At 39.6% G+C, this 22,665-nt stretch overlaps 1 protein-coding gene across 1 annotated transcript; it reads right to left on the bottom strand.

The window, feature by feature from the left end:
- Window positions 1-15,247: 15,247 nt before the first annotated feature.
- Window positions 15,248-22,152, bottom strand: LOC148012823 (uncharacterized). The gene is made up of 8 exons (XM_087668936.1): window positions 20,474-22,152; window positions 19,987-20,119; window positions 19,457-19,678; window positions 18,882-19,037; window positions 18,066-18,687; window positions 16,241-16,350; window positions 15,996-16,112; window positions 15,248-15,862 (listed from the first exon to the last, which is right to left on the bottom strand). Exons 1-8 carry the CDS (start codon window positions 21,841-21,843, stop codon window positions 15,485-15,487), a joined length of 3,108 nt encoding a protein of 1,035 aa, XP_087525062.1. The 5' UTR covers window positions 21,844-22,152; the 3' UTR covers window positions 15,248-15,484.
- Window positions 22,153-22,665: the final 513 nt, after the last annotated feature.

The raw sequence follows: 22,665 nt of genomic DNA, 5'->3' as shown, positions 1-22,665 counted from the left end.
GCATATTTAGTTGCTACATAATATCCACTAAAAGAATACACTCTTCATTTTCCAGGCCCATCTTTAAGTTCAGCATGCATGATAAAGGAAGGCCTTGATGCTCGTCCTCCATCTCTTTACCCTTCCCTGGGGCATCCACATTGAATCCTGACACCACAGGGTTGCTACCTGCCAAGCCTCGCTCTTCCTCTAAGTCGATGGGTATCTCTTCATCATAATCATCATCCTTTGCCGTGGCTGAGCACCCTCAAAGGTGGACGAAGCCTGTGCTTTCGCATCATCTCAAAGATGAAGGTGCAAAAAACACAAAAACCCATACTTGTACTGAACAAGTCGGCATTTCGTCGAATGCAGGGGACAATTGTCCAGAAACACTATGCCACACAAGGGGATCTTCTCCAAATACCTTCTAAGCTTTCTTGGATTTTCTCTATCAAATGACCAAAGCCCTAGATGGGCATAAGTCGCTCCATCCAACACAACAACACTCACCACGTTCAGACTTTTAAACTCACGTTCATAGTCCTCAAAGGCATCGAATGCTAGCACTTGCTCTAATGGAAAATCTATCATAAAAATACAAGAGAGCTCTTGTGCTCTAAGCACAACACATGCTTTGTAAAAAATTTCAAAAAGCTTGTCCTCTAGAAGCTCCTGGGCAATCTCATCATCTGCAACAAGAAGAATGATGTTGAACAGTGAACTTCGCGCCAAGGAGCTCAAGAAAATAGGAACCAAACATGAGTAAAAGAATCAGGAAAATAGGAACCGAAGAAAAATAGGACCTTCCTAGGGGGGCCTCTATCGCAACATTGTGACCCATGCTGATCACGTTGGGCGTGTTGAAGGTCAATGGGCTAGAACGACGCAAGTGAGTCCCAAGGACCTTCCTAGGGGGGGCTCTATCGCACCATTGTGACCCATGTTGATCATGTTGGGTGTGTTGAAGGGCCAATGGGCTAGAACGGCGCGAGTGAGGCCCAAGGACCCTCCTAGGGGGGCTTCTATCACACCGTTGTGACCCATGCTAATTGCGCTAGTCATTTTGAAGGTCAATGGGCTAGAATAGTGCGAGTGAGTCCCAAGGACCTTCCTAGGGGGGGTCTCTATTGCACCATTGTGACCCATGTTGATCGTGCTAGGTGTGTTGAAGGCCAATGGGCCAAAACGACACAAGTGAGGCCCAAGGACTAACTAGCGCAAGGCCCAAGGACTACCAATTTATACTCTTATTCCACGGGAGAGTTCTCCTAGTCCAGTGGTGTAAATGTTTTGACCTAAAGGTGAAGATCCCCCAAATGATCTAAAGATGGACAGAGGAAAGCATGGAGAAGACAAGAGGTGTAAGAGGGATTGCTTTTGGTTTGTGATAGGAGAAGACGAGAGGCAGCATACATCGTTGTGACCAGTAAGGGAAGATTAAGCATACCTTGTATGAGATGGAAAGGAAAGTAGGCAGAAGACAAGAGGTGCAAGAGGAAAGAAAGCAAGGAGAAGACGCGAGGTTCGTCAAAGCCAACCGCAAGAAGAAGATGCAAGGTTCGTCAAAGCCAACCACAGACGACAGTGTGGAGAGGATGGAGGAACACGACTCACGAGACTGATTTGTTGGGAAGTGTGTCCATATTGTTCACATTTAACGCCACTTGAAGTGACCTATATCAAGTTTTTTAAGGTCTACAGCCCCCACAAAAGCTCATTCCTTTTTCTTTTTAGAGAGAGAAACTGAATTTGGTTAAAAGGAAAAAAAAATTACAAAGTGCATGAGGAAGGTCCATGGCAAGACTCTTATTACAAAGTACTTAATAGGAATCAGACTCAATATGGAATGTACATAATAGGCTCAGAACCAAGCACATAATAGGATGAGTTTGCAAACAAAACACAAGAAATGGACACTAAATTTGCTAATCATCTTGAAGCTAAGGATGTGGTCATGATGAACAGACTTTTCCTTTCCCCTTCTAAAGAGAATCAAGGAATCCTAATGTCACAGAGGTTCAACCTAGCGCTGGAAGAGTCTATCCCAAGATTGCTACAGAAGAATTTCTTTTTCGTTGAAGGCTGCAGCTCATTCCTTTTTTTTTTCATTTGCAGGTAGAGTAACTGTAGAAATACTAGTTTTGGGCTTGTCATTTGATGAGTGGTTTTGGATCTTTTTATTTTTATTTTTTTAAAATAGTAGGCACAAGATAAGTTGCTTCTTTTGTATTGCCGCATGTTCCTTGCCTCTTCATGTTCCTGTTGCTCACCTCATTCCCCTACCTCTTCGTGTCCGTGTTGCTTGCCTAGTCCCCTACTGCTTCGTCATCCCCTTCCTAGGCCCTCATGGTACGAGAGAGGCCCCTCAATCCGTCAATCGCGTCCCCCTCACCCTTGGATGAACTCCCCTCTTGGGCCATCACGATGCAAGAGAGACCCCTCAATCTGTTGACCATGCCCCCCTTGCGGCGTGATGACCTCCCCTTCCTAGGCCATCATGATCTGATGCAAGGCCCGAGGACCTTCTTGGTCTGATGCAAGGCCCAAGGACTTACTGTCATATGCTTGCAGATGCCACGACGAAAAGGCCAACCACAACAAAGCCTCGCATCGACCAAGGTGATGCTACTTTACACGTTCAATTCAGGAGACAAAGATACAATGCACACAAGGGAGTTCTTGTGACGAGCTTAGGTGCATTTTGCGCCACATGTAGCCTGCAATCCCAAGGCTCCCTTTCTAGAGGGTTGTGTATTAATGATGAGTGCATTATTAGCATGCTCAAGGCGAAGGTGGACCGGTCTCCAGGATTACAAGAATATGCTAATCTCCACTTCTTCTTCTTCTATAAATTGTGGATTTACCATTCTGGGGGCCAGAGAGGTTTTATTGATGGACCTGCACGACGTGCAGTGCTGCATGCAACATTTCAAAAGTCAGATGGCCACGGACACAGTAGTGCATGCAGCAATGCTATAAGTATTCTATTCAATTGTCTTCTATTTAATAAGTATTTTATCAAATGCTTGAGTCTTACTTGCCCAATTGTTATTACGTATAGGTTCAATTTGGCATCTCTAGCAAAGGAACATCAAAGACAAGTTTTGGTTCTTGACTCTCTATTCTCCATTGCATTGCGCGAGACGATGCACAATTGTTCATCCGACAACTTGATTGGTTCACGCTTGTCAGCCTGGATAATGCTAAAATCATCTATATGGCCTATAATCAAAGGTATGGTGTAACTATTAAAGAATATATTTAAGAGGCCTTAAGCGAGTGAGTCCTTCAAGTGCATTTGAATTTCTAAATGCTTCGATCTTCTTATCTTTCTTTATCCTAGCATCTCGTACTACTTGTGCAATGGCTAATGATTTTAATTCCTCTTTTGTCCATAGTATCTACAATATCCTTCTATAAAACCATAATTGGTATAGCTCACAAAGACTATTGGCTTTTCTACTACCACCACCATGTTGGGTATGCCTGAAATATGCGTTGCATGCCATGTAATGGGACTTTTCCATGCCTTGTGTGCTCCAAATACTTGGATCTCCATACTTTTCAATGAAATATGGCATATGATTGTATATGATTCACTACAGATAAATGGTTAGTCTCTGAATAGTGTTTAGTAGACACAGTCAATTTTATACTAACATGTATGAAACCAAAGACTTGTCTTACCATGTAGTGTGTGAAATTGATGTTTTCCCATGCTTTTAGGAACTCTTTCTTGAATAGATCTAGAGTAGCCTAAAACATCTTCTTGTCTATATTTGTCTATGTCTCCTTATCCAGCATCAGGAATATGCTATCCACAGTACGCTGCACTTCTGCCTTTGCATGTCTTGAAAGAGGTTTGTGATCCTTTACTATGTTGTGCATCCTTCTCCATTGCTCAAATTCAATCCTACTTACATGTGTCCTTTTGTAGTACTTTCCACGTTTGGTAAGCTTTTGTCCTCGGTTGTCGATGGGTCTCAAGAGGAATCGTTTTGCCTTCATGCCTCCAAGAGAAACTTTTCTTGGTATGTCTATTTTGTTGTTTGACTTTTTTTTATCATGCATGATTTATACCTCTCCTCCATGAAGCTTCATATCTACAGATAACATCTCAAGAGTGGCAATCCCCTTCTTTCGTTCTGTGTGGTTCCCGATCTTCTAAGAAAATCCAATGTACAAGTTGACAAACTTCTCAGTCACCCAACAAAGTGCATGCATTGTACATATATGTACATTCAATAGAGGTATATCAAAGATTGGTTTGGAATCTTTGTCGAACTGGTGATGATTAGGTGCCTTCTTCCACCACTTTTGATCAAGTGTTTTTGCATCCTCCATGCAATACAGGCAAGGAAGGGTGAGTGGGCCTTTGTTACAATTATATAAGCACTTTAGAGTCTTCAAGTTTGATGCAAGATGCCAAGTAACTTGAAAGTTGCCCCTATTTGAAACCAGTAGTGTATTATGTCTTTTCATTTAAGCACTAATAACATCTATTAGTGGAGTCTTCTAAAAGACCCATTCCAATGCTTCATAATTCTTTGACACAACCAGAAATGTCCCAAGGCACCATAAATTCATTTCAGACTGTACACTGAAGTAACGGGGACCATCCCTTGGCATGTTTGCCATTGCCCTATCCATCAATGTAATGGCTACCCTCCCCATCTTAACGTGTTTCAAAATCTAACACTCATCCATCTTTAATGTAAAGTTCAATATGCCATTTGTCTCTACATGTGAGATGTTATAAAACTCAACCATTCTGACCTATAGTATCTCCAAATCCATGAAGATATTGTTGTATTCGTCATAGACAACCATACCCTATTTTTCTTGAAACTCTCCATTGATGTGATAGGGCTTTCCAACATACTCCTTCTGCTTTAAGTTAAGATATTTTCGAAGTTTCCAAATTGGTGCAGTTATGGGCAGGAGCTTTGGCTTAATACCCAATGATTTAAATGAACTTGTAACCTCTTTTTGTAAGAAACCATAGCCATTGTGACTTATACCACTCTCATCCATGACGCTTTGTATACCCTCCACAAAAACCGTGTTCTGGCTCACAAATCGCTCAACAACTTGCCTCTGCATACCTTAAACTTCTTCTCCTGTATGAGTTCTTATGCAATCTTTGAGCTAACAAGTGGCTTAAGTCGCTTTGCAAGGTTGACATTGGGTTTACAATTTTCCTTGTTTAGCCGTAGCACATCCCTAAACAAGTGGGACAATGTAAAGCAAAGAAACATAATAACAAAATATCATATATTAAGACAAGAGATTCCTAACCTGATAGCCCTTATTTGTTTCTTCATACCTCCAGAGCCCACCTTCAAATCCTCTATGTTCTTCAGTTCTCGTTTCCTTTGTCGAGGGCCAAGCAATGTTTGCTTCTGTCTCAAAATTTGCAGTTGCTTCTTCATCCTTTCTATCTCATGTTGTTGGCCTTTGATCTTTTCTTCTTGGGGGTTTCATTCCGGCTTTAAGTTATTGATGGTTCTACTCTTGATGTGCATCATTGCACTCTCCATTGCAAGTGTTGTAGAGATAGCTTTGCAATAGTCACCAATAAGGCCATTCTTGCCATCTCTAACAAACCTAAGAAGGGTAGTCAAGTTTGAAAAGGGTGGCGTGCTAATAGTGTGAGGATCTTTAGGATAAAGAGAACCATCACACCAAAGGTCGACATGCCTTGCTCCTCCCTCACGTAGTTGCATCTTCACTATTTCTAAGATGTAATTTCCTCCCCTCCTTTTTTATAATGGGGCATAAAAATTCTCTACATTTATATGGAGGTGATACTTGGCATTGGTGTTGAGAGGAGGTCGTTGAATGCTTGTGTCCGTCATTGCACCTATGTGTGGTGGATTCTGTGAGTTTGTATCTGCCATTGCACCTACATGTGGTGGATTTTGCACCATTGCTACAAAAGTGGGAAAGGCTTTAGAAGAAACTCTCACTTTTTGAAAGTTTTGAATTTGGGGCATTTAATGATGTTGCTTTCACCTTAGGGAAGAAGTTGATTCAGTATCTTGACCATTTGGTATATAGATGGGGACACTTTTTGGCCCAAAATTGAGAAAATGTGCTATTTTTCTAAAGAGAGAAAGTTCAAGGTTGTATTTTCTTAGAGGGCCTGTTTTTTACCACTAAAATTCTCTAATGTATTTTCTCATTTTTAAGGATTGTTCTTGATACTGCACTTCCATTGCAAGAAGTACAATCTTTTCTCATTTTGAAGACTTTTTCTCAAAACTAGTTGTTTTATGCTATTTTGGAAGATAGTATTGGTCAATTTAATGATTCCCTTAAAGCTTTCATAATGAAAAGGATGCATGTTGCTTATGAGATTGAAGCTATCAAAAAGTAAGTTGATTAATGATGTTTCATGCCACAAAAATCTAAGATTTCTTCTAGTGCTTTCAAAGAATGGACTTCTAATATGCACAATAAGTTTGATTCAGAGATTATGCTGGTTTTCCAAGGCAATGCACGTTCGAGTGAGAGCTAAAAGGGTCTTATTGAATGCACAAATGGAACCTTTGTTACATGTAGAAAAACAAATTATACATGATATGGATGTAGATATTGAAGGATCAAATTTTATGCATAAAGTTCTTACCACTACGAGAAGTTATTTGATAAAGTTGATGTTAAAAAAATGGAATACTATGGCATGTAGGATGTCATGAATGATTTCTAGACCTTATCCTTTACTATACCAGACCTTTATTTGTGAAAATTTGAAATCCCTTATTCATGAAAAGGATTGTTTGAAGGAAAGGATGGATGGGTTGTAAAAATGAACATGATAAAATGGAACTTATGGTTCTTTCTAATTTGCAAAGTGGTAGCATAGTTGGAAATGTTGAGAACCAAGCTCATATCTACTCTACCAACACTGGACAGATGTAGCTTCATTGGACTAGATATGTGTGACCTCGTTAATAAGTCATCTAGTCTTAACTCTAGTTAGTCACTATAGTCGATTAGACCTATCCTTTTTCTATTGTAAACTTAGCATATTAAGTCTGATGAAAAATATTCTAGAGAGTTTACAACACCATATTAGAGAATCTGGAAATCTCCCAAGTCCCACTTTCAAATAAGGGGCAAAGATTTGGCCATGTGGCTAAATCTTAACTCATGCTTCAAAGTGGGACTTGGAAAGATAACCTATATAGTAATTAGGATAGATTCCACTTTCAAGTAAGGAGACAAGAATTGATCATGTGGCCAAATATTAACAATATCCAAAATTCCCAAACTATATGAGAATTCCCAAATTTCGTAACATAGTATTTTAATGCTCTACTTATGTTCCATCCCTTTTCCCTTCTTCTGTCTCTCTTGAACTTTTAACATGGTATCAGAGTGCAATCTTGCTAGAGCATGAGTGTAAGTGGGAGCTAAATGTGGACTACAATTTATGAAGGAAAATTCCCTGCAAATGGATAGCCATAGTCTTAGATAAAAGGCATGCATTTAGTGTGTCTCTTAGTTAGCGTTTGTCAAGGCATTCAAGGGAATCTTGTAGCCTATCTTATTATGCATATGGAGCACTATTGAGTGTTGACTACTGTAGCACCAAGCAGCAACAAACTATCAACATGGACTGCTAAAAATGTGCATGTTTCTAGGATGAAAATGTGGGGTAGCATCACAATAATGGTTGACATCCTTCTTGCCCACTGATTGAGTGGAAGTTCTACTGTAGCTTGGGTATTACTCTGTTGCATTTTGGACATCATTCAGTATTGGATATGGCAACAATGAATATCGGAAAACTTGTGCCACTAATTCATTCGTGAACATCTTTCAATGCACCTATCTCCTGGGCGCACTGAAGGCCCTTGTACTCTGGACATTAAAGGCAGTAAATAGCATCTCATTTGAGAGTTTACAACACTCACAAAATGGAAGAGATCTTTAGATATATTCAGCTACTTATGCTTGATGGGAATCACACTTAGATATTGTCCAAATGATTGGTATTGACCTAGCACCATTTTCATGTGTTTGAACACTTCTAAAAGTGGTCTAAAAGTATATGATGATGACTCTGGGGAGTCCACCTTATAGAACATGTAAGATACCACATGAATTCAAAAGAAAGAGTATTATATTTAGTAAAAATTACATGATTATATTTACAAAAGGGGCTTTTTATTTACAATGTGAAAAAAATCGTAAGTTTCGTAAAGTAAAAGGGGTCATTTAAAGGCCTTATAGCATGTAAAGAAAGGGTATTTCTTAATAACCTTTGAATGCATGTTATATACATGCTTTCTTATAGGTGGGCCCCTAGAGTGTAGACCATGTGCTGGCATATTGAGATAGACTCTCTAGGTTTTGAATGCATTTACCCATGTCACAGTTTGGGGCAGACTTGTGAGTGAAATGCACTAAGTGTGGTGGATACTTTGGCTTTTTTTAAGGCCATATTATTGTTGAAATCTTACTATGGTTTGGGGCTAGTTATGGGGTTATAATGTCCTGTTTGACAAAGATTTATACCAAGTGTATTTGACTAAAGTCTTAAGTACCCTAACTAAAGTACTGATGTAGATGAGTATTGGTTTGAGTTGCTAATGTATGTGGAACACCGTAGAGGTTGCAAATGAACATGTAGTTGTGTGATTGAGCAACAACAAATGTATGAATGCTTGTGTTTTTGAGTCACTGAGTGTGATCTTTATGACCAATATTGATCAGTTCTGATAGTAAATTGCCGTTGAAAGCAATAGAAAACATGGACAATAAATTCATCTACATTGGAAACTAAAGATAGTATGTATGTCATATGATTGAACTAGACTAGATACAGAGTAAGCACCAGTGTGTTGTTTAAATGTTATGCAAGCTTTTTATCAGTGAAAAGAAACCTTGGTCTGCAAGAAGTTAGGCATTGACAACTTGCATATTACAAGTAAATGCATAGAGTTGCAAATATGGCAAATGTAGATAGGTCAAATAATATCACACATATAGTGGATGAAAAGATGGATAACAACAATCATGCAAAATGGAAATTTTGCATGGAGAATTTCCTAATCGAAAAAGGATATTTGGATCTTATTACAATTGACGAGGCTAAATTGAAGCTTTCAGAAAGAAATCCCACTATTGAACAACAAAGAGCATATCGTGATTGGCTTGAACGAGCATGCAGCGTCTTGCACTAGCTTTCACTATGTATTTTCGATGCAATGGTCATGCAAATCATGAATTGCAAGTCATCGAAAGATGCATCAGACATTTGGATAAGGTATTATGGTACTACTACCAGTGCAAAGAAGATCTAGCTAAAATAAAAGTTTAACACCATGGACAAGAAAGGACGATCAATACAAGACCATGTCACAGAGATAAAGACCATTGCTAATCAACTAGACTCTGTTGGAGATGAAGTAGATAATGAATATTTGGTTTTAATTACATCGAATGGCTTTGGACTTGAGTATAAGTCATTTGATACATATATCTCAGTGCAATCAAAGACGCCTGACTTTAATGAGTTGGTTTCATTGCTGGCTCATGAAGAGGTTAAGCTTGGATTAGCTACTAGTTCTTGTGGCTCAAAGGGTAGAGATGCAATTTTTTTTACTCGAATCAAAGAGGCCAAGGAGCCTATGGTAGAGGGCTCTCTCGTGGTCTAGGGCCTAATCAGAATGCATCTTAGAATGTGAATAATCAGCATGTGCAAAATGCTAGAGGTAGTAGATACTTTTGAGCAAGGGGGAGATCCAACTCTAGAGGAAAAGGTTCATGGCAATCATAGAGTACGCATGAGAATGAAAATAAGGATAAGGACTATCACTATTGTGGAAAGTATGGGTATATTGGCAAGGAGTGTTGAAAGAAACAAGCAAATCAGAAAGGCAAGCAACAATGTTATTATGCTTCATCTAGTCATGCTAAGGATACTACCCCACTAATAGGTTGTTTGCTATGACATATGTTTGTAACCATGCTACAAAAGAAAATAAGTCAGATGATGTATGGTACATTGACTCTAGAACATCCAATCATATGACTCGGTATCATGGAGAATGATTCACTGATATGGTTTTTGATAAGCATGGTTATGTTTGTACAAGTGACAATGCACAGCATAACATTATGCATATGGGTGTAGTTTCCTTGGTTATTCGTGATGGTCAAAAGAAGTATCTACATTACACATTGCATGCCTCCTTCATTACTAAGAATCAATTTTCAGTTTGGAGCAAAATCTACAAGAGTGACTCAATAAGCATGGCTGCTTTATTGTAGAGTTTGGAAATGGCTGTAATGTGATTTCTAAGGATAGGTGACATGAGTATATGTTCACTTTGGATCTAGTATTCTGAAGTTGAAATCGGCCATGTTTGCACATGGTCAGGGTGCAATTAGAGATCTTTTGGTGTAAGAGGATTGGACATGTGAATGTTCAAAGGCTGCAAACTATGCAAAGAAAACATATGGTTACAAGCTTGCCAAAGTTTGTATATTTAGATTTAGGTCATGTTTGTTCAACATGTCAATTCAGTAAATCAATCTTAGTTTCTGTTTATGAAGCATGTTCGGAACAGCTCTAGGCCACTGCAATTGATTCACTTAGATGTTTGGGGACCACATCCCATAATGCTACTCTTGGTGGATCCAGATATCATGTGACATTCATTGATGATTTCAGTCAATATACATGGGTGTATATTTTGAAGCACAAAGATGAGAGGCTTGCTATTTTTAAGGACTTTAAGCAGCAAGTTGAAAAATAATTGGATTGCTCTATCTCTTATCTAAGATCTTACAGTGGTGGTGAATATGTATCCAATGAATTTGATAGATTATTGGCAAAGAACGGCATTCACAAGAGGTAGCTTACTTTGCAGCTACAATCCACACTAGAATGGAGTAGCTAAAAGAAAGAGTAGGATTCTTATGGAGACTGATCATGCAATTCTTAATGAAAAGAATATGCCACTATCTTAATGGGATAAAGCTGAAGTGACAGTTGTGTATGTGTTGAATCGTACTCCTACTATAGGGATTCATGAAATGACACCGTATCAGAAGTTGTGCATGACATCAACCATCGAAAAAATTTTGGTTGCATTGCATGTGTACACATTCTAGATGAGAAGAGAAAAAAGTTGGATCCTAAGGCACAAAAGTGTGTGTTTATGGGCTATGCCTAGGAGGGAAAGGCTTACAAATGTTTTGATATATCTACTAGGGAAACGGTAATTAACAGAGATGCTATCTTTGATGAGTTGGCTTCATGATGTGGGTCATCTGCTACTATTCCTCATGATCAGCCTTCAAATCATGTATCTATTGCTATTCTACAACACTACTATGTCTAGACCTACATGCAATGTATCTCCAAGTGTTTCACCTTCGACTAGTAGGTTACATAGTCATGCATCACCATCCACTGACAACATTATATCAACGAGGGGGAGAAATGAAGTAGAAAGAAAAGGAAAAAAGAAAGTTCTTGATGTTGCTCCTGGGATGATGACATCGTGATATGATTCAACTGACAACTTGGATGGTGAATTTGGTATTCCATCTATTTACATGCCTAGGGTTAATACACTAGATATGTACTGTCTCATGAGAGAGGGGAATCAAGCAGTATGCCTCAATTGAGAAGGTCAAAAATGGTGAGATATCCTATTGATAGGCTTACGTACAATGGATTTTTAGCAAAGCATTATGCATATATGACAAAGGTCATGGAACATACAGAGCCTGCTACATTCAGTGAAGATGTCATGGCTGAAAATTGGTGTAAAGCAATGGATGAGGACATGAATGCACTGGTTGAAAATCAGACTTGGAAATTAGTCGCATTACTTGATGGAAAGAAGCCAATTAGTTGTAAATGGGTTTGCAAAGTTAAGTGCAAGTCTGATGGCAGCATTGAAAGGTATAAAGCCACTTTTGTTGCAAAAGAATATGCATAACAATATGGTCTAAATTATGAAGAGACTTTTAACCATGTTGCCAAAATGGCAACTATCAAGACGATGATTGCATTAGCTACAACAAAGGGTTGGAAATTATAGTAAATGGATGTGAAGAATGCTTTTTTGAATGGAGACTTTGTAGAAGAAGTGTTAATGGATCAGCCAGAAGGATGTGTACACCCTTAGTATCCAAGTTGTGTCTACAAGCTGAATAAATCTTTGTATGCGCTGAAATAGGCTCTAAGATCCTAGCATGCATGGATTGGTACCTACATGTAGAGTCTTGGATTTTTTGTTGGAAAGGCTGATCATAGTCTCTTTACAAATAAGGCAGATGTATGTCTTGTGGTATTAGTCATCTATGTCAATGATCTAATCATTGCAGGAGATGATGGACCTAGGATACAAAATGTTATGGCCATGCTAAACACTGAATTTGATATGAAGGATTTGGGAGAATTTGGCTGACACAAAGACAATATGCACTTGAGATGCTGAAGAAATATGGTATGATGGATTGCAAACCATTGGATACTCCATTGGATCAGAATACTAAGCTAGATGTGAATACTGGACCTGAAATTTCAAATGTTACAATGTACATGCAAATGGTGGGAAGTGTGATCCACCTTACCATTACTAGGCCTGATCTTAGCTACCTAGTTGGACTCATCAATCAATTCATGCAAAATCCTAGAAAACCCCATTTGGATGCAATGAGAAGGATTATGCATTATGCCAAGGCTGCCAGTAGACTATGGACTCTTCTATGAGAGTGGTAAGCACTTGAAACTCATGGGGTATAATGATAGTTGGAGTAGCAAGAAGCAACCACCAAGGCGGCAAAGTATAGAGGTGCTGCATTAGTAGCTTGTGAGATTGCTTGGTTGTTACTGAAGTTATTATTAGATTTGGACATGCAAATAAATGTTTCACAGTAACATTGTATTGTGACAATATAAGTAGTGTACTTCTGCCAATCACGTGTATCATGCTAGAACCAAACACATTGAGATACACTATCACTTCATACAAGAGATGGTACTTGCAGTGCAGATAGATCTCTTGCATGTCAAAACGGAAGACCATGTAGGTGATATCTTTACCAAGTCACTAGATAAAGATAAGTTCAATTGCTTTAGAGAGCTTCTTGGGGTATAGTGTCTTTCTTGAGCTTGAGGGGGAGTGTTGAGAATCAAGCTCACATCTACTCTACCAGCACTAGACAATGGTAGCTTAGCTAGACTAGACATGTGTAACCTCTTTAATAAGTCAGGTAGGCTTAACTCTAGTTAGTCACTATATGGTCGGTTAGATGATGTCCTTTTTCTATTGTAGACTTAGTGTGTCAAGTTTGATGATGAAGAATAATGATGAAGAATAATGGTGAAGAAGATTGCAGAGACCTTACTACTCTGCTTCTACTCCACCCCTTTGCCCTTCTGTCTCTCTTGAACTTTTAACTGGAAAGGTTTTTAGCATGCATGATTTTGATGCAACAAATTCTGATATTGATGAAGCACTTTTAGGCATAAACCAACAGGTCAAGATTAGGGAGCTTACCCCTCCTAAAAGGATTTATGAGATGGATATTGTATTGATGAAGTACTTTTAGGCATAAACCAACAAGTAAAGATCAGGGAGCTTACTCCTTAAAGGATTTATGAGATGGACATTGTGCCATTATTTGATCCACATGAGGATGATCTACCTCATAAAGGTGTAGCCTTTGATTCTCATGGAATTCATGACCATCATAGCTCATGAAGTGTTTGGACAAACTGTCAGTGGTCTTTTTGTTTATCCCATCACTATATGTATATGCATTTCTTTTGGTTGGCAATCTCTTGAGTGAGTTATGCAATTGCATTAGAGTGCTATGAGCATCCTAATAGAGAGGATTTGCTCATCATTTCTCTCATGGCTTATTTCAAAGCACAAGGCTTTGAGTAAGGCATAACTATCATTTGACCTTAGAAGGGTTTGGGTCATGGCTATAGCCAGTCATCCATAGGGTTGTGCTAGGTGTTAACCATAGCTTGATACATCATATTTGTCCTTGTCTGTGGTTATATGTCTTAGTCTATGCTATGTCTTCATGTGAATAGGCTCAAGGAATCACATGATATGTAGTTACATTAATGGATGTTACAAGTGTGTCCTAAACAAACGCACTTTGTTTATTATGTTGCTTGGTTATGACTAGTTGTATGATGGGATTTCATGAATACAAATATGCTCTGACAGTTTGGGATGTGTTCTCTACTCTATCTCTGTCATATTTTAGCATTATTCTTTGTTCTTTGTTCCCAGAATGCTATGATAATTATCTTGTGATGTTTTCTCATAGTTCTATGAAGTTATTGTTGAGGTTTTTTTGTGTATTTCCTGAAGTAGTAGGGTCATTTTTCACAATACATGTAGTAGTATACATCAATACACTCCTCTTATGCACTTTGTATAGACTAAGGGCTATAACAAAGACCATTGGATAATTTTAACCTTCCAGAGACTCTATGCGTGCAATGCCATGATATAAGAGGATGGAGCAAGGAGAAACCATAGTAATCCTTTTAGGTAATGTCATGATACCCTTTTTGGTTCCTAATGTATGCTTTGCAATCCAACAAATGATGAAAGTATTGTAAAAGGGAGAAAAGCTCAGAATAACCCTCAATCAAAGTCCCTTTTTTAAAATTCCATCATAAAGTGCTGCTTAAGCAATTTCATCGCAGGTGTTGCACATACAATGGTTGTTGCTTATGCAACACCATTATCATAAGATATAGTTATTTAAGTGACACTTTTTCCACGTCGCTTATTTTGGAAAATCTAGTATTGTCTACATTATGCTTACTCATCATAGCTTAAATGGAAGCCTTTAAGTTACGTACTTTTTGATACCTAAATTTGCATCGATTATGCAATGTAGCATAATTAGGCATGAGTACATACACATACACCTAGTGGTGCATGTATACCCTCAAATGGCATGCATTTCTTTGTGCAAAATAGTTATTTCATTCAAATTATATCAAACAGTGTTTCAGAGAATAAACTTAAAGGGTAATACATTGAGAGCTCAAATGTACATGGTATTAAATGAATCGTCAAAATGCATAGCTTGTGCAACAATGTAATGCAATTAGGCATGAGTACACACACCCACACATACTAGTGCATGTGTACCCTCAAATTGCATGCATTTCTTTGTGCAAAATACTTATTTCATTCCAAATTATATCAAACAATGTTTTAGAGAATCAACTTAAAGGATCGTACATTGACAACTCAAATGTACATGGTATTAAAAAATTCATCAAAATGTTACAAATGGGAGGAATGAGACAAAGTTACACAAATTGAGATCCCATCAAGGGACCCCTAACTGGGTTGTGATCATCAAAGAATTCATGATTACATGATGAATGGGATAATCTTACATGGCCTTCTTAACCATTTTAGGTTTGTGAAGGACAAAAGAATGAAGTGATGAATGAACATATTTAACAAGTCTAGGGAGTGGAGAAATCTTAGTGGCTATTTGGTAACAAACCAAATGTAGCTAGGTTTCTTAAAAACCGTTGTCCTGTAGGTGAATTGCTTCTAATAAATACAGCAGGGAAACCAATAGGTGATGGCACTTTAGCAGTGAAGCCAATAGAAGGGCCAAAAGGCCTTGTGTATTTTTTCCCAGTCCAAACATGTTGCCATTGCCAATCATGACTATCATTTTCACATTCAATAGGGAAGTAGACTTGCACATATGTCTTGCCCTTATCTACAACAGGCGCCACCAGGATCTCCTTGCCTACTAGAAATTGTTGGTAGGTAATGGCCATGACTTGAACATCATGTGGGTAATGGAGAAACATATGCCTTATAACAGGCCACCCATATATTGTTGCTTCCTGTATCATTCGTTAAGCTCAGTGTTAATAATAAGAGCAACCATCTTTATACAAATCCTCAAACATGTATCCATTATTCCTTCACACATGGATGGATCGTTCCAAAGACTAGTGTTTATTAGAGGATGCATACCTTGACTAGTTGCTTGCGATAAAAAGACCAAGCCTTGTAAACTTTTGCAAGCCTTGCAAAATGTTGGATGGTGCTTGAATCGGAATTGAATTGATGGTTGAGAGACGGGATGTTTCCCTAGTGTCCATACAATTATTACCAATGTAGAGCACCGTGAGTTTGTTATATAATTTCACGAAATGGAAAATGCACAAGTACAAAAGTGCATGAGTAGATTGAGGTGAGAAGTTAGATTTATTAACTACCTCGTGGGTTCTAAAGATGGTGGAGAAAGCATTGAGTTCCATCCACCGTAGTAGAAGCTCTTTTCTTCGAGAATATCGAAGAAATGGAAGGTTCACTGTGGTGTATCCACCTACAATATCATCCAATTCATGCACTAGTTATATTGCATCAAGACATTGTCATATTTTTAATCCAAAAGATAATCTGATCTTTTAAAATATAGAACTAAACATCTAAAAATATTCAATTCATTCTAATGTGCAATTTTCTTTTTATCATGTGGGGAGTATGCATTAAAATCGGTTGAGAAATCAACATGTTTTTAGATACAGTTTGTCCTTCTCACAACCAATGTCTTGGACCAACTATTTGAGGCAATCTAAATTCCTTTTCCTTAATATCATTACCAAACTTGAGTAGTTAGTTTAACTTTGCTTTCTTAGAAAGAAAAGATGTACCCTATTCTCAATATATATTTTCTCTCATGTTTTTAAATGCTAAGACCTTGGTTTTCCACTTTGGACTCTTCACGAATACTACAATCAAATACTCAACATGAGGGATGTTTCTCTATGTTGAGTATGAGAGGATAATGCATCATATTCAAACTAAAAAATAGCAAAGGTGACAAAACAATAGGTTCTCTCTTTTATACATTTTTATAGTGCTACAGAACATCTTTCTAAGACAAAAGAATGAATTTTTCTAGCATTAAGGCTTGCAAAGGCATAGACTTGTTTCATCCTAATGTGCTTCTTTGGAGGTTGATCAAGCCCAAACTCGTTACAAGCTTTGGGAAACTTTTGAATTTGTGACACACTTTTAGAGATAAACTATGTATAGTAGCGCTTGCACCAATTAAAGCACCAAATTTCCCTTAATGTTTGGTTCAAAGGTGGGTGTTTCTTTTCGTGTAGGCTAACATGACAATATTGAGTCCACTCCTCTTAACAAGTGTAGTATTGGAGATTCTAAAAGTGAGATGCTTGGAAAGACAAGATGGTGGCCTTCTTCATAACCGTCACAAGATTTCAAGTCTATAATATTGTAAGGGTTCCTTAATATTGTGGAAAGCTTACTCCACACCAAAAAAAAAAATTGGAAGTGTTTGTGTTGTTGAAGGAATTGATACACATGATTGAATGGATAGATATGAGAAAAGTGGATGATTGTACTGGCATGGAGCAAGCTAAATAAAGTTGTGTAATATGAAAAGTGGATGATTGTATTGGCATGGAGCAAGCTAAATAAAGTTGTGTGATATGAAACTGGCAAGAGGAAAGTCAAAAAGGGGCAAGTAGACCGAGGGGTGTTGAAATGGTAAAGGGTTGAAAGTAAGTCAAAAAGGGCAAGGAGGTCATACTAGGGTGTTGAAATGGTAAAGGTTTGAAACTTCCCCGAATGTTAGAGGAGTTAAGAGGGGTTACCAGTGACATGTCCTGCTTTAGAAAATTTGCATAAAGGTTTGAATCCCGAACGTATTATTATTATGAGAAAGTTGTGAAAACCCAAACAATTGCATCAATGCAATTGTTTCTTTGGGGGGAAGATCATGAGCACAACTTGGAACTATCCTAACGGTTGGAATATGGTTTTGGTATGCAACATCACCACTTGATCGCTAATGCTAGTGGGTTAAAACGGCATGATAATAATTTTTACTTTCTTTCATTTACTAATAATGTACTATCAAGAAAAGAGATCTAGTTGAGGTGAAAGAGTGTCCCTGCGTCAGTCACTATGGTCCAAGGTTTTTTATATGGTCCAAGGTTTAAAAAAGTTGTCTTAAAAAAGTAATAAAATACCAATGAAAAGAGATTTAGACGAGGTGAAAGAGTGCTATACCAATGTCACTATGGTTGAAGGTAAAGCCGCTTAGACCACCGCTGAGCAATCCGACGATAGCGCTTTTGATGCCGTCATGGCGTTGCCAGCTCACCATTTGGTCACCTTCCCAAAACAGGGTGCTCCACCGCGGGCTGTTTCGGAAACCAGCCCTGGTGAAGAAAACCAAGTCGCTTCCGCTACGATGGTTACCAGCCATGGTTAATTTTGTAGGAATTAAAGCACCATCGGATTTGTTGTTGTTAATTATATGAGTATGCTCCTCCACAACTTCTCGGTTCAGCTGGGCCCACATCTCAGGGTACTTGTTGTGGAGTGTGAAGGGGCTCTCCCCCGAGCTCAGCTTTGCATCGAAGGGCAGCGCCTCTCCAAAATCCGCCATCCAGCCCTTAACGCCTGTTGCAAGCATGTCGTGCATCACCCGCTTCAGCCAACGCCGGGCCTCAGAGTTAGTCAGATCCAGCAAGCCCGCATCGAAGCTGGTGTTGGGGATCATGTAGGCCGCCGCCTCATCGTCATCCTCATCATCATCACCATATTCGCTGCTATCGCGCTGCACCAGAAAGCCTCTTTGCTGGGCTTCTTCAAAAAGATCTCTCCTATGCGTAGGCTTGTCTTTTACCTGCATCAACAACGATGTACTTAACATATAGCTGGAAGGATAACGTGCTCAGTTCATTGCAATAATATTGAGCTTGATGAGTAATATAATAAGGACGATGATACATGCAGGCAGCTGTACATTGCAACACTGGGCTTGATGAGCATAAAAACGATGATAGATGCGGGCAGGATAGATTTGAGTAGGGGAGGTACCGAGGCCAGGAAAGGGTTGATGTAAGTCATGGTCTGGACTCCTTGGGATTGAAGGTCAGCAACGAGCTGCTTCCATCCGGGGTAATGCTCCTCGTCAACCTCCCAGTTCCACCACAGCTGCCACCCGATGCGAGTCCGTCGTTGGCCGACCCAGTCCTATCCAGATCATAACAGATCAGCGCATGATCATCGCACTATATGTCGGTTATAGTACGATAACCGACTTAAGGCATATACATGTCAGATCGCGTGTCACAATCACATAATTTCACAACGATTCCCTCCTTTCTATCCCACATGTGAAACTTCCTCTTTGGGTGCATTTCCCTGCTTCGCAAGGATGGCTACTCCGAAGATAAGATGGAATACTGCTTTATCTTTTGAAACTGGGATAGAATTCATTCCCTGGCGATAACCCTCGTAGGAAGACGTCTAAAATAAAGCTTCTTGTTGAATAATATGATTATATTCCAATATGCTAATATAATCACTGATCACCGCATCGCCCATTAACAATGCATAACCGTACTCTAATATAATAGCTACTGCGACAATAACGTCCCGTTAAATATTACCTGGAGCCAGAAGGCTGAGACAGGCACGTCGGCTGCCTTGAGCTGCTCCCATGCGTCACGCACGGCTTGCGTACCTCCCTGCATGCCCACAATCGCCCCTTCCAACACCCAATCCGGCAGCTCCCTCATCCTCCCAATGGCCTGGGTGTACCTCTCTATCAACTCCAGTGGGCTCCGCCCATACACAACCCGCCCCCGCACCATCGCCTTTGCTGCATGAACCTTATCTCATGAAACACATCATTGTGATCATTATTCACCCTCGAAGGAATTATAATACTATACATATCTTTACGAAACACAGTATTTGCATTACTAACCCTGGAAAAACTCGTAAATTCACTAAATTAGAGAAAACAATGCTACCATCATAACCACCCACATTGTGATTAGCTGCCTTCCCGAGACATGCATTAATATAATTTTCCGGTTTCCACCCCCAAGAAAAAAAAAAACAAACAAAAAAAAAACAAAAACAAAGACAGACATGGATTAATGTTGGTATGAGCTTTTGAATTATCGAGCTTTACCTGAATTTGCACGCTTGTGCTCCTGGTAAGGTCGAAGACTGAGTATTCGTAATTCTCCAAGAAAACACAGCGGTGTTTGGAGGTGATGTAATAGGGCGCCGGAGCATAGGTGGTATGCCAGTCACCACCGCACCTGATATTACAACAGCAACAAATAACTAAGACTAGCTTACTCACATATACTAAGATCAGACATTTTGAGAGAGCTACATAGTGATCAATTGGCTAATTGTAGACGTCTTGATCAATATGCGTTCATTATTAGCTAATGGATGGACTAATTGTCTGGCTAATTAATTAGTTATCTAACGAGTTAATTGGTTAATTAGCTAGTATATCTTGCTCAATATGAATTCATCTATTAGCTAAAGGACTAATCAATCAGTGTTATCTTTTTTATGAAGTGTCCTTATCTGAATGGGGTAAGTTAACGATGATGACAATGATAACAGCAACAACTAATGGATATTCATACTGCGGTATGCACCTGTCTGCCACCAGGTTCACAGCCGCTGTGATGGGTTGATCGCCTCTGCCGAGCCCTTGCTCCTGCACTAGGATTGGCACCCTCCGGCCCTTCATATCCAGGTAAGAGAACTGCTCCCCGAAGCCAAAAAACCTCTCGTCTTCTTCTGCACAGAAGCTCATCACCACCCTATTCAACCTCTGATCATCATCCAACTTCCCATTATAAATCCCAGGCTTATAATTGCCGCCATATCTGTCGACATGGTGATCTATAGATTCAACATCAGGAATATCATCCTCATAATCAACGCAAAACTTATCCCCTTCATCATCTTTGTCACCGTCATCATTATATTCATCTGCATCCACTAGATTAACGGTGGTCACCTTATCAGGCTTACTAATCGATGTGTCTAGTCGAGATGTATGCAAACTGATATGATCCAGTGTATATACACCTATACTCATCAAATCCCCGTGCCTCACCACACAATATCCTTTCCCAACGTCAGTGTGGATATAATTTTTAGGATGAAGATGATCATAATTATAATTCATATTAGAATGCAGCCTCTGTAGATATGTGCTCTCAAGCTCTACACAAAAGCCCAAGTGATGTTTCCTCATTTCATAAAAGAAGAGCCAGTATCTCACTCCCATCTGAGGCCTGTCACTTGTGTTCATGTTGTAGAACGGGCCCCTAATTTCATCATCAGCTATATGATGATGACGATGATGATGATCTTGTAAGTGATTATACTCCATCAGCTGAGAAGCTGCTGTATACCTATCACTGTAGAGGCATCCTGTCACAGCCACCGCGGGAACCTTGACTTCAATTTGCATGCCATCACCATCTGGTTGCAGAGAGTTAGTTCTCTCGAAAAACTCGTTAGCCTTAAGATTGATTTGAGAGTGGGATACAGATTTATTAGTATCCCCATGCTGCTCTGATCTCCGATCATTATTAATGGAAGGCCAGATTACTTGTATTTGCTCAATGGTTTGATGAGAGAGGACTAATTCCGCCTTTTCATGCACAGAGAATGAGCCTCTGCATTCCTTCACAGACTCCTTCCCCAGGGCTCCGCTTATGAAAGAATTGCCAGGCATTGTTGACCACAGCACCCTTTCAGGCTGGTCTTTATGGTGGATGGATAAGTAACCTTCACTATCATGTTTACGATCATGATATAATTGCTGGTCATTAGTTCCATGCCATGTGATCATAAAATCCTCTCCTGCCGGAAAGGATTGTGTTCCAACACAATGGGGCAGCCCCCAGAACAAATCACCTTCTAGAAACCCAATGTTGGAAGGCTCTCCCGGAAAAGGGTTATACAACCTCCTCTTGGACTGATGCTTTGTATGAGTTCCACCAGAAACCATGGTGTGCGACGGTAGATGTCAGCACCAATGCACGATACAAGGTCAAGCAATTCTAATTGTGCGATGATCACGAGCACAAATATATGATTTAGAGGCAGCTAATCTTGCCTATATTGGTGCAGAGGCTAATCTTGCTCACGTCAACAATATTAATACTACAGATGATTAGTGCAGGCTAGTAGCATTGAGATGGAAGTTATTGCAATTAGCTTCTACTAAGCGGCAGCATTAGCAAAAGCTGCAGCAATGAGTTCTATGTGAGCAGCAATAAATGTGTGTGTGTGTGTTTCATAACAGATATGAGAGAGAGGCGGGGGCGAGGGAGGGAGGAAGGGAGAATCGAGATCACTCTCTCTTTACGTAATTTATACTGAAATGCGCGGGTATGATGATGCGAAAAGAATAGGTCACATGTTTTGAGACTCCATGTCTGCTCGCGCTTGCTTTTATTATGTTACGTAATCGAGTAAGCTTGTTCAAAGCGCAGAGAGAGAGAGAGACAGAGAGAGAGAAGGGCTCACGAGGCACGTTGATTATACCTGTTAACCTCATGACCCGCGTAGTAATAACGTCAGACTAACAATTCAAACCAAACTGCCACTTGCCATTTTCAGAAGGGTCAAACCGTCAAAGGCTTTGGCGTCGTCGCCGACTGTTCGAACCATTTGACCACATCCAATCGCCTTCTTCCACGTGTCATCCGCTGAAGCCCCATCCTGCGTGACCGGTTCCTCCAATCAGGAGTTTTCACGTGTCGGTCCGGTCAAGTTCGTCGATCGCCTGCTCCCACTGCATCTGGACGGTATCCAAAGCGCGCGTCCA

Source organism: Lygodium microphyllum, chromosome 27, assembly GCF_053477565.2.
Source record: "Lygodium microphyllum isolate KBCC chromosome 27, Lygodium_microphyllum_v1.1.10, whole genome shotgun sequence".
Taxonomy (NCBI): Eukaryota; Viridiplantae; Streptophyta; class Polypodiopsida; order Schizaeales; family Lygodiaceae; genus Lygodium; species Lygodium microphyllum.
This window is presented reverse-complemented; position numbering and strand designations above follow the sequence as displayed.

Coding starts and splice junctions, on each gene's coding strand:
- LOC148012823 (XM_087668936.1), bottom strand. CDS start 21,843: ATGGTTTCTGGTGGAACTCATACAAAGCATCAGTCCAAGAGGAGGTTG. Junction 18,688..18,881: donor TCAACCCTTTCCTGGCCTCG/GTACCTCCCCTA, acceptor TTGTTGATGCAG/GTAAAAGACAAGCCTACGCA. Junction 15,863..15,995: donor ATCGCAAGCAACTAGTCAAG/GTATGCATCCTC, acceptor CGAATGATACAG/GAAGCAACAATATATGGGTG.